This window comes from Aquarana catesbeiana, linkage group LG05, assembly GCF_042186555.1.
Source record: "Aquarana catesbeiana isolate 2022-GZ linkage group LG05, ASM4218655v1, whole genome shotgun sequence".
In the NCBI taxonomy this organism is placed as follows: Eukaryota; Metazoa; Chordata; class Amphibia; order Anura; family Ranidae; genus Aquarana; species Aquarana catesbeiana.
Window position 1 is genome coordinate 414,514,871 of NC_133328.1, and position 14,976 is coordinate 414,529,846.

The 14,976-nt window shown below is 44.8% G+C and overlaps 1 protein-coding gene across 1 annotated transcript in view; it reads right to left on the minus strand.

Moving 5' to 3' along the window:
* Positions 1-8,852, minus strand: part of RBFA (ribosome binding factor A) — a 40,737-nt gene extending 31,885 nt beyond the window's left edge. Inside the window, exons 1-2 of the mRNA XM_073631184.1 lie at positions 8,567-8,852; positions 2,837-2,876 (exon numbers count right to left, since the gene is read on the minus strand). Coding sequence (XP_073487285.1) covers positions 2,837-2,876; positions 8,567-8,772 — 246 coding nt within the window. The 5' untranslated portion in view covers positions 8,773-8,852. The remainder of the gene's footprint in view (positions 1-2,836; positions 2,877-8,566) is intronic.
* Between the last annotated feature and the right edge of the window lie 6,124 nt (positions 8,853-14,976).

Below are 14,976 nucleotides of genomic sequence, written 5' to 3' on the forward strand. Positions count from 1 at the left end.
AAGAGATGGTTAGAGACTGCAGACTGCATTTTTCTTGAGGTTTTCTTGCACTAAAGGTGCCAATAATGGCCAACAATAAATTTATATTAATTTAAATGATTGATATTAATTAAAAAGTTAAATACACTTGTTTATCAAAATATAAATATTTTTTAAAAACTGTAATTTTTTTGGTATCGGTTTTCGGCCTAGTGCATCCTCCTTCACTTTCGGTTTCGGCACCAAAATTTCCATTCGGTTCACCCCTAAGAAAGTGTGTTTTGTTTAGTTTCATTAGGCTTTATTGTCTAAGGATTGTGAAAAATAAATAGTTTTTGCAAAACAATATCTGAGAAAGAAAGTCTTGTTTGTCCTTAAAAAAAAAAAAAAAAAAACCCACACAATAATATATGTAATACCTTGTTATCTTAAAAGGGGAAGCTCCGCTTGTTAGCTTCCTCTGCTGCCACATTTGGTACCTTTAGTGGGGGAGCGGATACCTGTCAGAAGCAGGTACCTGCTCCCACTTCCAGGTAAGGTCACCGCAATCGATGTGCGGCAATCTACGAAATTTCCAGCCCCCCCCCCCGCTGCCTTCTAGGAGACCCACAGGTCCCAGAAAATAGCGGGACCATTCAGAAAGCGCAGCGCGACTCACGCATGAGCAGTAGGAAACAGGCTGCGAAGCCTCAAGGCTTCACTTCCTGCTTCCCTTAGTGAAGATGCTGGTGCCTGCACCCAGAGCAGATGGACGGATCAGCTTGGGATGCCAATATCGTGGGTTCCCTAGACAGAGACGTGTCCTTATATTAAAAGTCAGCAGCTACAGTATTTGTATTTTTTTTGTACAGGCCGGAACTCCTCTTTAAGTATCGACAAACGTATTGTGAAATAAACCGGTCCATAGCAGAATCGTAAAAATTGCTCTGGTCCTTAGGGGGGTGAACAGGTGTGAGAGGGGAAGTGGTTAAAGCCCAACTCAGAGAAAATATTTAATTATCGGGTGCAGCCCCACTGCAAGGGTTAGTTGTTGGCTTTGTCTAGGGTAGAGGAGAAACATTCTAACTTACCTAATCCCTCACTCCCCTGGCAGATGGCGTTCCACTATGCTCTAGCGGTGTACTGTACCTCAGCGTCAACATATCCAGTGCAGGTCTATGGACCATGCTTTGGTCTTGATGATGTCAGAATCCTAAACCGCTAGAGCATGGGGCTGGAGGCGCTGAGGGGACCAGTCTAGCTGCAGGGAAGGATGGAGGATCGGGTAAGTAAATTTTCTTTTTTGTTAACCTTGACCTAAACCAGTTATTACCCTTTGCAGTATGGGCACAGCCCCACTGCAAGAGAATTTTTTAGCTGCCCTGAGTTGGGCTTTAACAACTTCAGCCCCGGAAGGATTTGCCCCTTAAAGACCAGGCCATTTTTTGCAATACAGCACTGCATTGTTTAACTGACAATTGCACAGTCGTGCGACGCTGTAACCAAACAAATTTTTTCCCACAAATAGAGCTTTCTTTTGGTGGTATTTGATCACCTCTAGCGTTTTTTTTTTTTTTTTTTTTTTTTGCGCGATAAACAAAGAGCGACAATTTTGGAAAAAAAAAATTTTTTAACTTTCTGCTATAATACATATCCCAAAAAAATGTATAAAAAAACAAATTTATTCATCAGTTTAGGCAGATATATATTCTTCTACATATTTCTGGTAAATAATCGCAATAGGCGTATATTGATTGGCTTGCACAAAATTATCCCATCTACAAATTGTGGGATAGATTTTAGGGACTTTTATTTTTTTTTAATTGTTTTTACTGGTAATGGCGGCGATCTGCAATTTTAAGCGGGACTACAACATTGCGGCGGACAAATCTGACCCCAAATGACACTTTTTGGGGACCAGTGACATTACATTGATCAGTGCTATAAAAATGCACTGATAAATGTAAAAATGACACTGGTAGGGAAGGGGTTAACACTAGGGGGCGATCAAGAGGTTAAGTGTGTTCCCTGGGTGTGTTCTAACTGTAGAGGGGATGGGCTACCAGGGACATGACAGAGATTGCTGTTCCCGATCACTGGAAAAAGAAGGGATTGTAACTTGTTTACATAGGCAGTTCCCCCTTCTGCCTCTGTACACCGCGATCGCAGGCGGACATCTAGTACGCCAGGACGCTCCCGCCGCTTGTGGCAGGCACGCGCCCGCTATCTCCTGTGCAAACACCGACATACACTTACGGCGGTTTTGTGCAGGAGTGCCGACCTGCTGCAGTATGACGGCAGCTGGTCGGCAAGCCGTTAAAATCCTGGCAATGTACAGTAAAGTCCCTTACTTATGAACAAGTTCCGTTCCAAAGCTCGTTCATAAGTCCAACAAAGATCAGCGCCTGCAGACAAAGGCTGTGAGCGCTGATCAGTGTGTTCTGGCGAGGGGCATCCCCCTGTCAGAACACAATAGCACAGCAGGGGAGATCGCTGCCCCAATATTGCTTGTGTTGGTACAGCGATCTGTCAGGTTTTTTTTTTTTTCGTTCAGCCAGCTGAGTTAAACAAAAAGAAAAAAAAAAATGTGTAAACACGTTTGCAAGTTGAACGTTTGTATGTAGGGGACTCATTACTGTACATTGATCACCCAAAAGGGTTTGATGCTTTCTCAACAAAAGGAGTTAATTTTTAAAGGCAGAGCTCTCATTAACATTCCCCCAAAGTTATTAGGCATGAATAATATAAGAAATATGTTGTGTATACAACCTAAGTAACACAACTGTACATTATTTTACATGTAACACACCATAAATGCATAATGGTATAAATAGCTTGTAAAAATAAAACTGAAATAAGGCATCAACACAGTACATACCATGGGAAGATGCCAAGTGTCCTCATGCCAAAGTCTTTTTCTGTTTAAGAAAGACAAATGCTTTAACACGTAATAAAAATGCACACATATTTCAGGTTTGTCAAACATCACACAGGCCTAGTTCTCACACGAAAGGCAAAAAAAATCACACAAAAGGACCACAATTTTACATCCTCTACAATAAATGTGAAATGCGATGGTACTTTCATGGATCATTTCCTCCTGAGGTGTAAAAAGATAATCAGGACATAAAAGATGCTGCTGTCTGACTCGTGTAGGGATGCACCGATACCATTTTTTTTTATAATGAGTACAAATACAAATACCAATATTTTTTTTTTTTTTTTAGTACTCGCCGATACCAATTACCGATACCTACCGCAACTGTTTTGTTTTAACTTCAGCTGTCAGCAATAGTACAAAGCAATTAAAAGTTATTTACAAATTAAATAAATTGTTTTTTTTTTTTTTTTTAATGTAGCGCTTTTTCAATGTGAAATTTGTAAATATATGTTAATATATATGTATACAAATATTAACTAACAAAGCAAACAAAAAAAAGTTTTAATTGTTTATCGTTTATAAAATAGACATGAACAAAAGAAAAAAAAGCATGAGAATAATAATTAAATGGAGGAGAATAGGGAGTTAATTAAGACTGATTAGAGTAAATTAGGGGTTTTTAAGGGGTTAAACAGAGGAACATTTGTTCATCCCTTTGATCTGCAGATGAAGAAACAGAAATATACAAAAAGAAACAATGTTTCTTTTTATTTTAGTGTTTCAGGGCTGAGCAATGTTGTTAATAAACATTGCTGGCCTCTTTTTTTTTTTTTTGACAGCTCCAATTACCGGACTTCTTTAACACTGGGGAGACCCACTGACAGCTTAAAGAACCGAGCCTGAAAGTATCTGTTTCAGGTATCGGTGCATTTGCACGAGTACCGATACTTGTGCAAATACTTACTGTATAAAAGCAAAGCACCTGACATTCCACAAACATTCTCAGATGAAACTTCCAGCTCCATGTGATTTAAATGACAGTGATTGATTCTCCACCAGAGAATGGTTGGTGAAAGTCACAATTGCTGCTTTATAAATATGTCCCATACGTCATCTCATTCCTCTATAAACAGCCTTTTGTCTATGGGTCTCTCCATACACTGTGCAAGTTGCTGCCCCTTATCAATGAAATTGATCGAACAAAAAAAATGCAAAACTGTCTATAGCATAAGAGAACAGTTCATTTTCATAATACAGTATTTCCTTGGATTGCGAGCATAATTAGTTCACTGTGATCAGTGCTAAAAAAAATAAAATAAAAAAAGATAAAAAAAAATACTCCGTCACTATATAAATGACACTGGCAGGGAGGGGGTTAACACCAGGGACGATCAAGGGGTTAAGTGTGTGCCTGGGAGGTGTTTTCTAACTGCGTGGGGGAGGGACAGAGTGGAGGAAAAGAGAGATTGTGTTTCATATTAGCTGAAACTAGGCTTGCCACCCGTCCGGGTTTCAGACCTCCTGAAACCCAGACACATTTTTGAGAATGGACTGCGGTTCCCCAAGTAACAGAGTACCATTACCGCCAAGTACATAGGTGTGCGCACAGGCCCACCCCCAAACATGGACAGGAGAGGAAAGAGGGCTTGATCTCATTCTGCTCCTCCTGCCTTTACCCCTCTGTTTGCCCACTCACACTCCAATCCCCGGTATTCTGTGCTCAGGAAAGGGATGCGTGGGCTGGAGATTTAAAGCTCAGCAGCTGGCAGATATATTGTGGATGAAAGGTGTCAGTGCTTGGGCGTACCATCCAATGTCTGATCCCCCTTCCTCCCTTCCAATGTCTGATCCCCCTTCCTCCCTTCTCTCTTGCCTCTGAGCGAATGTGTACACTAAGATAAGGGGGACTCTGGGATCCCCGATTTAAGGGGAAATGCTAGGAACTTTAAAGTAAGTGGGAGCTTTGATGAGCAGAAACCCCCTTACATCAGAGTTCTCCTTTACACCAGAGTCCACAGCGTTCCCTCTTAAAATAAATTGGCGTGCAGCGCTAAAGTGTTTGGGTTTGGCTTGAAGAAAAGGTGGCAACCCTAGCTGAAACACAACGATCTCTCCTTTCCTCCCTGACAGATCAGCAGTTTGCCTTGTTTACACACTGCTGATCCATCTCTTTACAGAAAGATCAGCGGGTCACGATGACAGCTGATTGGCTCCAGCTGTGTCCAATCAAAGCAGGAGTTCCGCACACCCCCTACACCGCATGCACAAAATCACATACGGGTACGTGATCTTGCGCAGTCGGGCTGCCCTGCTGCAGTATATGTATGGTTTGCGGTCCGGAAGTGGTTAAATTAGCTGCTGAATGTGCTTAATATGGGGGATTAATATCACTTTATAGAGACCCTGTCACCAGACCAATAATTTCAACAAAAATATTACACATCTACTGGACAGGTATTTATTATAACAACACCCTTGTTTCAAGTATCACTACAATTGGACCTTAACCTCCCTGGCGGTATGATTATTTCAGATTTTTGCGTCTCAAATCGGTACAATTATTTTGCATAGAAATTTTGGCGTTTTATATTGTAGGCCTGTAATTCTTAGCAATAACACATAAATCTGTCCACCAAGAGTCTAGCAGATATCCTGGGCGTGATGAAGTTTAAAACACAAAATTATAAATTATAATATAATAATTAAATATAAATAATTATAAAAAATAATAATATAATAATAAAATAAATTTCCCCAGGATTCACTATCGCTCAATTCTTCAAGTGTTCTAATTTACTATTGCTGTTTTCTAGCTGGTCTAAAACCACTTTTGACATAAAGGTACACTTTTTGGTTTCTATGGACAATCTCCAGTTTCCAGGCAGAAAGAATAGTATATATCATATAAAACTGCATGCAGGCACTGGACAAAGCACTGGGGACAAAAGGGATGTGAAATGATTTCGTACAGTACTGTAATCTGTCTTCGAAAAAGTCGTGATGACGAAACTAGTCAGGGCGTGACCCCACGGCAACCGGAACTACGTCACGACGCAGTGCGCTCCAAGCCCGAAGCTTCCGAAACCGGAAGGAGGAAGTACCTTTTAGCTGTGTCTAGCTAGTATCATCTGGCCAGCTCGTACCCTGCTCCTGTGTTCCTGGCAGAAGCTACCAGAGGTATCTCCAACCGATCGAAAGCTGGAGGAATAATATTGGAACGGCCCTGCGCCTATAGATTTGTTTATTTTATTGTATTTGGTTTGTTTGACTTTTAAATAAATTATCAAAACGGTATTGGACTTTGTGGAGTCTCTTTCCTACATGTGGATACTGCTGATGTCTTTTGACTACTTACCTGGTGGACCTTGAGAGAGATGGAATGAGGATGCTATCCAAGGCTTATTAACCTTTTGGTTTTGGTGAGTTAGAACCCCTTGCGGGGGTGTGTGCAGCACGTGGTGACATAACAGATGGTGAATGGTGCACTCATCAGATCTGCTACACATACTCGTTATATCCAGCTGGAGACTCCACACCAAGTTTCACTTTATGTGTCTTAGCTGAGATTCTGCTTTTAGCATTTCTAACAGAGACATTCACTTACCAGTCATAGTTTTGTGATTGAGAATAGCGCCGCTTTGATGTGTTAATGTTTCTCATTTAGAGTGATTATTTATACATCTGTTTATATATATTGTACTGTATGTGTTATGAATTTTCACTTTTTTGAATTTGCCGCCAGGCTCCGCCCCCCGTGCGTCGCTCGCAGAGAACGGAGCCCCCCCACAGAGAGGCTTCGGGAGGAGGACAGAGCCCGCAGACACAGCGGGGGGACATCGCAGGATCCTGGTGACAAGGTAAGTTTACCGCACCAGGATCCTGAGATGTAATCCCAAGTGTGGCTCGGGGTTACCACTAATGGTGCTGAAATTTAACCCCGAGCCACACTCGGGAAAACCGCCAGGGAGGTTAATGTATTTTAATCATCTTGGGTACTTTAACAATTGCAAACCATTACAAGGAAGGCCTTTACAGGGGCCCTGTTTTAAGCATGTAGGCTCATATTAATACACTGGAGATCAACTGACCCACCCACCAATTCTGAATGTGTGAAGCAGATGGGAAAGACCCTTAAGTTGGAACGATTTATCTACTGGCACATGGCACGCCCAGGCAAATTTGAAAAGCTAGGAGCTGGATACCCCAAGCCTCACCCCCATTGATTTAAAGTGGCTTTAAAGATGGAGGGTATTTTACCCTAATGCATTAACCACTTCAGCCCCAGAAGATTTGGCTACTGAATGACTGGGCCATTTTTTGCGATTCAGCACTGCGTCGCTTTAACTGACAATTGCGCGGTCGTGCAACGCTGCACCCATACAAAATTTACGTCCTTTTTTCCGCACAAACAGAGCTTTCATTTGTTGGTATTAGATCGCCTCTGTGGTTTTTATTGTTTGCACTATAAACAAAACAAGAGCGACATTTTTGAAAAAAACAAAAAAAAAACAAAAAAAAAAAAAAAAAAAAAAAAAAAAAAACACAATATTTTGTACTTTTTGCTATAAAAAAAAATCACCATTTTTTTTTTTTTTTTAAAAAGCACATCTTTTCTCAGTTTAAGCCGATATGTATTCTTCTACATATTGTTGGTAAAAAATAAATAAAATCGCAATAAGCCTATATTGATTGGCTTGCCAAAAGTTATAGTGTCTACAAAAGCTGACAGCTGACTCAGAGCGGTCACTTAAGTGACACTCTATACTATTCCTTGTTGCTCCACTGGCAGCCACATAATGGGTTATGTAGGGAGGGTTGGATGAGTTAGGTCAGCAAAGAGGATCCTCTCCCCCCACCCATTGCATATTTTGAAAACAGCATGGTTGTTCAGGGCTCCGCCCACACATCTTCATCATTCATTCACAGGAAACTGTGAATGGGAAAACGGCAAGTCCCATCTTCCACCGCAGTAGACGGATGTGCAGTTTGAATGGGCCAGGAGCGTGCTGATCAACAAGTTCATAGTCCATTCAAACCCCCTCCAGCTTAGTGTCGGAAAGATGGTGCAGGAGTCTGAGATTTCTCTGCCCTGAACCCACAGGTGTGGTGTACAGACACCCATATAAATCAATGGCTTGCCATAAACGTACACCCCTGGATGCAGACAGTCTTCATCCAGGGTCGTTTGTCTGTACACATGTATGTGCAAGTACAGGCGTATACCTGAATATTGATTTCTATGGGCGGATGAATGCAGCACCTGTGGATCCCTGGTAGGGAAATACACAGACTTTTACTTTGTACAGCCCCAGGTGTCGGTGTACATAAGAACTAAAGGGTACGATGCTTTGCTGATTTGTTGGGCAGCAGCTCTTGTATTAGAAGGTGAGCATTTATTACTCAAAATGCATGAAACAGGCCAGACTGGAGACATTAGGAATAAACATGTATGCAAGGTCATGTACACAGGCTTTTGTGTATAGCTAATATTATCTTCCACTCCATAGAAGCCACTGTAAATGCAAAAGCAAATCAAAATATCTTGAAGCAACTCAGAAGCCCCTGAATGTGTATATATATAGGACCCAGTCGAATCCTGTGTACATGAGTCCCAAGTCATACAAGAACTCTACACTTGTACTGTATTAGCTGATGGCCCTGCACACAGCACTCTTCCCATCACACTGCCATTTCCCCTGAGTGGCCTGTAGGTGTCGCTGTGCTCACTTGTTTTTAGAAGAGAACTTGTATAGAAAGCTCTTCGCGGAGAGTCCGGTCGATGAGTGGACGTATCTGCAATGACTGACAGATGTTGCTGGTTCGGGGATACCGAATACACGGGAGCCATGGCATAGCACCGTCGCACAACACTGTAATCCCCTCCGGACCACAATCGGATGCAGCCCCGGAAAAAGCACACTGGACGTCGCCATACTGCTGTCTATTCCGTCCTTCTACAGATCTGCAAGCGGCTGCCTGGTCTAGTCAGGCTCTACTAGAGGATGGAGCGACGCGTGTGCAGAAATCCAGCAGGTGGCGGCAGAGAGCGATCATTTCCAGCCGCATCTGACTTCAGAGCAACTTTTAGATATAATAGGGGACATGTCAATAACAGAAACCTAAAAATGCCTTTATGTAACTTCCTAGGAAAAATAGGAAACACATTATGAGAGAAATATTCCCGAGTTCTCTTCCTTAGGCTCAATTCACACTCACACTTGTAGCACGACTTTGGAGTGCAACTTTGATGCAACTTCAGATCGGTGGTGGCTGGTGTTTTTTTTTGGGGGGGGGGGGGGGCGGGGCATCAAACAACCACCCATCCCCTCCGCTGTTTGCTGGTGTCTTGCAGAGAAAGTTCCCCCGGTGGATAAGGACCCCCCTGTACTGCGCAAGCGAAGTGCTTGCGCAGTACAAACTACTAGGAGCCGCCAAAGATGAAAATCTTCAATCAGCTGTACACGGCGCCTGCGCCCTAGGTCCAGGTTCAAGCCCCACCATCCAAGTGGACCTAGAGGGGGAATAAAAAAGTGCCGAGCGCAGCAAGGCCATGCCCGAAGCGTGGCGAGCGGGGCCCTCTTACAGGCGCCGTGCACAGCTGATTTATTCTCTATTTCGCTTTGGCTATTTCCGCCGGCTCCTACTGCGCAGGCGCTGCACCTGCGCAGTAGAGGGGGGTCCTTCTCCGCCGAGAGGAACTTTCTCGGTAAAATACCGGTCAGTCCGGCTCTGGCACTTACCCCATGGTCAGGGCAGGACTTAATGTGGTGGGGGCCCCTGGGCTTGAGTCACTTTCGGGCCCTACCTTCTATACATTACTTTAAATAGAACAAAATGTTGACTGGTACCGTAGACAGTGTTACATGTTAAAAAAACATAATAATCTATTTATATAACCACTGATTGAAAAACTTTTTTTCCAATAAATAAATAATGGTTAAAAAAGTTCAAAGTGATCATATGTTTATTGCAATGAACACGTCTTGGTCAGAATGAGAATAAAACATTTATTTACCTGGAAAACATATTAAACAAACAAATCCCTTGTAAGGTTGCAAGCATAACAAATCAATTGCAAGAATAAAGCAAAATAACTCATTGAACACAGTGCAAGATAAACTGTGTGTGTGTGTAGTACGTGAGTGGGAAAAAAGGGACGTCAATATTACTTGAGTTACAGCGTCGCATGACCGCGCAATTTTCAGTCAGTTAAAGCAACGCAGCGCAGTATCGCAAAAAATGGCCTGGTCATAAGGGGGGTAAAAGGTTCTGGAGCCGAAGGGGTTAAGATTGAACAAGTCAAGACTAAAGGGGCATTTTTTTTTTTCATACATAATGGCACACATGTATTTTGCTTTTTGACTTGACACATGAATTCATTCTTTTTTTTTTTTTTTTTATCACTTTTAGTCAATTAATTTGGTGCTCTGGTGGGGGGAGAAGCTCCCATGCAGGAGCAATGGAGTTCAGTTGGTTGGGTCCAGTAATTTCACTGTCAGTGTCCGCAGACTTCTACTTCTTGTATCCACGCCGCTCTGCAGACTGCAAGGTGGACAAGATGGAGGGAGGAGGTGGGTGGAGCCAACACTCACCAGGGGCGGAGTCCTGCAGTCAGTGTGAGTGACTGTATGGACAAGATGGAGGAGGTGCTGCCGGTGGGAGGGCCAATACACTCATGGGCGGCACAGAGGAGGAAGATTGCTGGCCTCTGCCACACAGTGCCAGACTGCAGCAACAACTGCCTATCAGCTCGGGAAAGACAGATACACTTAGGCAGGCTCCTCTGCTCCGGGCAGCTCCTGTCACGGTTACGTCGGCTCTGAGTCTGAGACTCCAAATCCGACGTGACCGACTCAATGACGTCTCTCGTTGCTAGACGTCGTGCAGCCCAGGCGCTAGCAACGAGTGCAGGGTTGCCAAGCCAATGGCGCAGCTCCACCCATCTCCAGGCTCCTCCTGGTTCATCCTGCATAATTACACATCAGAGTCTCTCTCTCTGCGCCGCTGATCGGCTGATGAGACAGAGAGAGAGACTTGGGCAGAGCAGCGCTGCAGCCAAGTGAGGACCAGTGTCACCGCTGTTTCATCCGATCTAGCTGAAGATATATGAAGATATTTAAAACGTAAACAGGCAGGGCCCCCTATTGGGCAGGGCCCATGGGCTTGAGCCCTGTCAAGCCCAATGGTAAGTCCGGCCCTGCCCATCGTGGTGCAGTGGCTCAGCTCAGAGTCCTCTCCTCCATGGTGGCTTCCAGCTCCTCCTAAACATCCAATAGAATAGTCTGTCCTTTCAACCAACTGGGTGACCAGTGTCAAAGCCCGCTTTCTGATTGGCCGGGAGGAGGATCAGTGTTACAACAGCGAATATTGATTCGCTGTTGTAACACACCTGGGTGCAGGGCTGGTGGAAGGATTTTTGACACCCTAGGCGAAACCTCATTTCCCTGCCCCCTTGGCTCCACCCCTGACTCCTCCCTCTTTGCCCGCCCATGTATACCCCACCCTTTTAATGAAGCGCCCATCAAATGCAGCCTCACCAGCGCCCATCAAATGCAGCTTCACCAGCGCCCATCAAATGCAGCCTCACCAGCACCCATTAAATGCAGCCTCACCAGTTCCCATCAAATGCAGCCCCACCAGCGCCCATCAAATGCAGCCCACCTGCACCCATCAAATGCAGCCTCACCAGCGCCCATCAATGAATGTTTGCTTGCTTCCATTAATTCGGGAGTCAGGACACAGACACAGTCCTACGCCGCCACTGTGCCTCTGACACTATGTGCGAACGGAGCGGCGGCTGCCTGCTGAGACTTAGTTGCTTGCTGCAGAGAGAAGAGAGTAGGAACACCAGTGGCCATGCGCCCTAGGCGACCGCCTAGTTTGCCTAGTGGTAGCACCGGCCCTGCCTGGGTGGGCTCGGAGCGCACTCTCTGCAACCCGAGCCCACCCTATATTGAAGAAAATTAGAGCCTCTGGCTCTAATCAGTGCTTCAAAAAAACAGCCCCATCTGCACTGGAATCCATGCGTCGGTGTCCTGAAAGGGGCCGGACGTATGGATAGGGAAGGTGGCGATGGACGGGGGGTGCCGCCTATGCGCCCTTAATAGACGGGCCGCTCTTTCTTCAGATAGGTGCTACTTGGATACAAATTTGGCTTTGATCAAAGATAATGAAGAACTGTTGCACTGTGGGGGGGGGGGGGCAAACAGTGCACAGCCAGCCAGGTTGGTCACTCACCCGGCCACAACACTTACTCCCGGCTAGCTTCCCCTGTGTCTCCTCTCCTCACATCTCCTCCCTCCTCCTCCCGGCGGCCAGCGTAGCTTCTCCTTTCAGCCAATCAGGAAACGGGTCCTGATTGGCCAGGAAGAGGATCAGTGTGTTAATTCATTCGCTAGTGTCACACAACTGGGTGGGCTCGGAGTGCAATGCTCTGCACCCTGAGCCCACCCTATTTTGAGGCCTATTAGAGCCCCTGGCTCTACTCACATGCTTAAACCCCCCCCCCATTGAAATCCATGTGTCCGGCGCCCTGCATGTAGATTAGTGGAAGGACACATGGATGGGGGGGCGGAACCCATGCTCCCCTTATGGACAGGCCGCCACTGCAGCCAAGTAACTAACATTTTGAGAAGCAGATCAGAAGCCCCCATTTTTCACTAATGATAGATTTCTGATGCTACAATAAAAAAAAATAGAATTCAGCAACACCCAATAACGCATAGGAATGTTTTTATAGAAAAATTGCATAGCTGTTTGTCCATCAAAACTGCAGGTACATTTTTGCGTGAATGGGAGGAAAATCGAATATTCTCTGGCTATATTCTCTGGAAATCTAATGTTTGAATGGAGAAAATACTGCATATTGGCCACTAGATGGTGCTGGTTCCTATAATAGGAAATAAGAATGCTCCCCACCCCCAAACGCCATATAGTCACGTATTCTCAGCATTCACATGTTCGAATTGCAGGGCACATAGCTAAAGAACATTCAGTTCATGCTGTAACACCAGTGTGCCCTAGGCGGCTGCCTAGTTTGCCTAGTGGTAGCACCGGCCCTGCCTGGGAGGGCTCGGAGCGCACTCTCTGCAACCCGAGCCCACCCTATATTGAAGAAAATTAGAGCCTCTGGCTCTAATCAGTGCTTCAAAAAAACAGCCCCATCCACATTGGAATCCATGCGTCGTTGTCCTGAAAGGGGCCGGACGCATGGATAGGGAAGGTGGCGATGGACAGGGGCACATAGCTAAAGAACATTCAGTTCATGCTGTAAAGGCTAGTTATAGGTTGAGGTGGTTGCCATTTCTTTTTACAGTTGGTCGAATTGGGTGCAGGGACGCACTTGATGCCTTCGTGGCCATTGTGCTTTTGCTAAGCGTCTTGTGCGTCCCTGTGCCTTTAAGGAGGGGTGGGCTCCCTCCAGGCATACCTGCTTCACGGTCTCTGTACCTCTTTGTCCCTTACACCCCAGAGAGCTGTCCCCTGCTGGGATCGTTTGGGATGTGGTTGTATATCATTGTTTGTGTCTGCCTTGGAAGAAATGTATATTATGGGATGGATGTCAATGTGGAGGGAGGGGGAACTCCTCTTTATTCTTATGTATCCAAGACTGAGCACGGACTGCCCCTACTTGCCAGAACTTTGTTACTTCCATTGTTTGGCCAGCCTGGCGCGTATTACCCTTTATCAACATGGACTCTGCTACCGCGTTGTGCATTTATATTGTATTCCGGACTCTAGCTTTGCCTGGCTGTGATAGCAGCTACCTGGCTGTGTGTTAACCCCGCTACTGTTAAATAAAAAGCTTTCTGGGTGCTCCTACTCTCCGCGTGTGTCTATTACACCTACATCTCCGTTACAACTGATTGGCAGCGGTGGGATCAGACTGCGGAAGAGGATAATGAAAAGCAATAACCTCCTAGCGCTAGAACTAGCCCGGGGTAGTGAATATAAGAATTGGACAGTGGCGAGTTTGCAAAAAAAAGGCCAAGGAACTAGGCCTTGGCTGTAGGGGTCTGTCCAAAGATGAGCTGGTCACCGCCATCGAAGACAACCTGCAAGGAGCTGACGGCATGGATGGTCTTCAGCCAGAGACAGAACACACTCCCTCCGCCGTTTCAAGCCCCAGGAGCCCCTGGGTCGCCTAGTATGAGGAGGTGATGGCCATCCTGGGCTCCAAAGCCACATTAGTAACAGTTCCAAACCAGTGATAATTGGTGCTCGTGCTCAGAAGTAATAGAATCCATTCTTCTTAGTGCTCAGACAAGGTTCACCCACATGGATGTAAACTCACCCCTCGATATGGATCAATTATCTCTACTATGGTCAGATAAGCGTGTGGGGAGACCCCTGAAGATTTCCTTATGCTGACGGTTCCTGGAGTGGATATGCCTCATGCAAGTAGATATGAAAGAAGGGACTTCATTGCCCAATACCATTTAAAAAGGTTTATTTAAAAATCTTAAAAGCAAAAGTTATTGAACAAACATGTTAGGATGCCTATGGTCTGGCACCCGGTGTGAATAGCAGGTGATTTGTTTGGGAAATTGGCCATAAACAATGGTGGACCGCAGTTCTGGCTCGAATTCCGATTGCAAATGGTGGGCGGAAGTGTGTCGCAATGATGCGATCAAGCCTCAACGTGTTTCAGCCAATCAGTGAGCCATCATCAGGAAGCTCTAGTTTCGACATCTTGGTTAAGGGCATTTGTACCCTTACCGTAGATCACATGACCGGATCTGTCTAATAGTAATTTTTACCTGCTATTTACTCTGGGGTGCTCAGAATCTGTTGTTTTAACAGCCATAGGCATGTTACAAATATTATACAAGACACATTATTTAAAAAAGAAACTAAAAGATTAAATGTTTAAAAAAATATAAACCTATATAGAACTGTTAATGAAATTAGTACAATGTTAATGTGGATGAGAGATCTTGAGCCATCTAGTGGTTAAAGGTGAAATGGCAGAACAAGGTATTAGAACTATATTGAAGGATATCTAGGGAGTAAACCTTAAAGCCACCTAGTGGCCAAGGTGGCAAAATGTAATTAGTGTCTATTTAAGTAAAGTAAGACATACAACCGATCTGTGATTGGCTGGATGATGGGTTTAAAGCAGGGATATGCAATTAGCG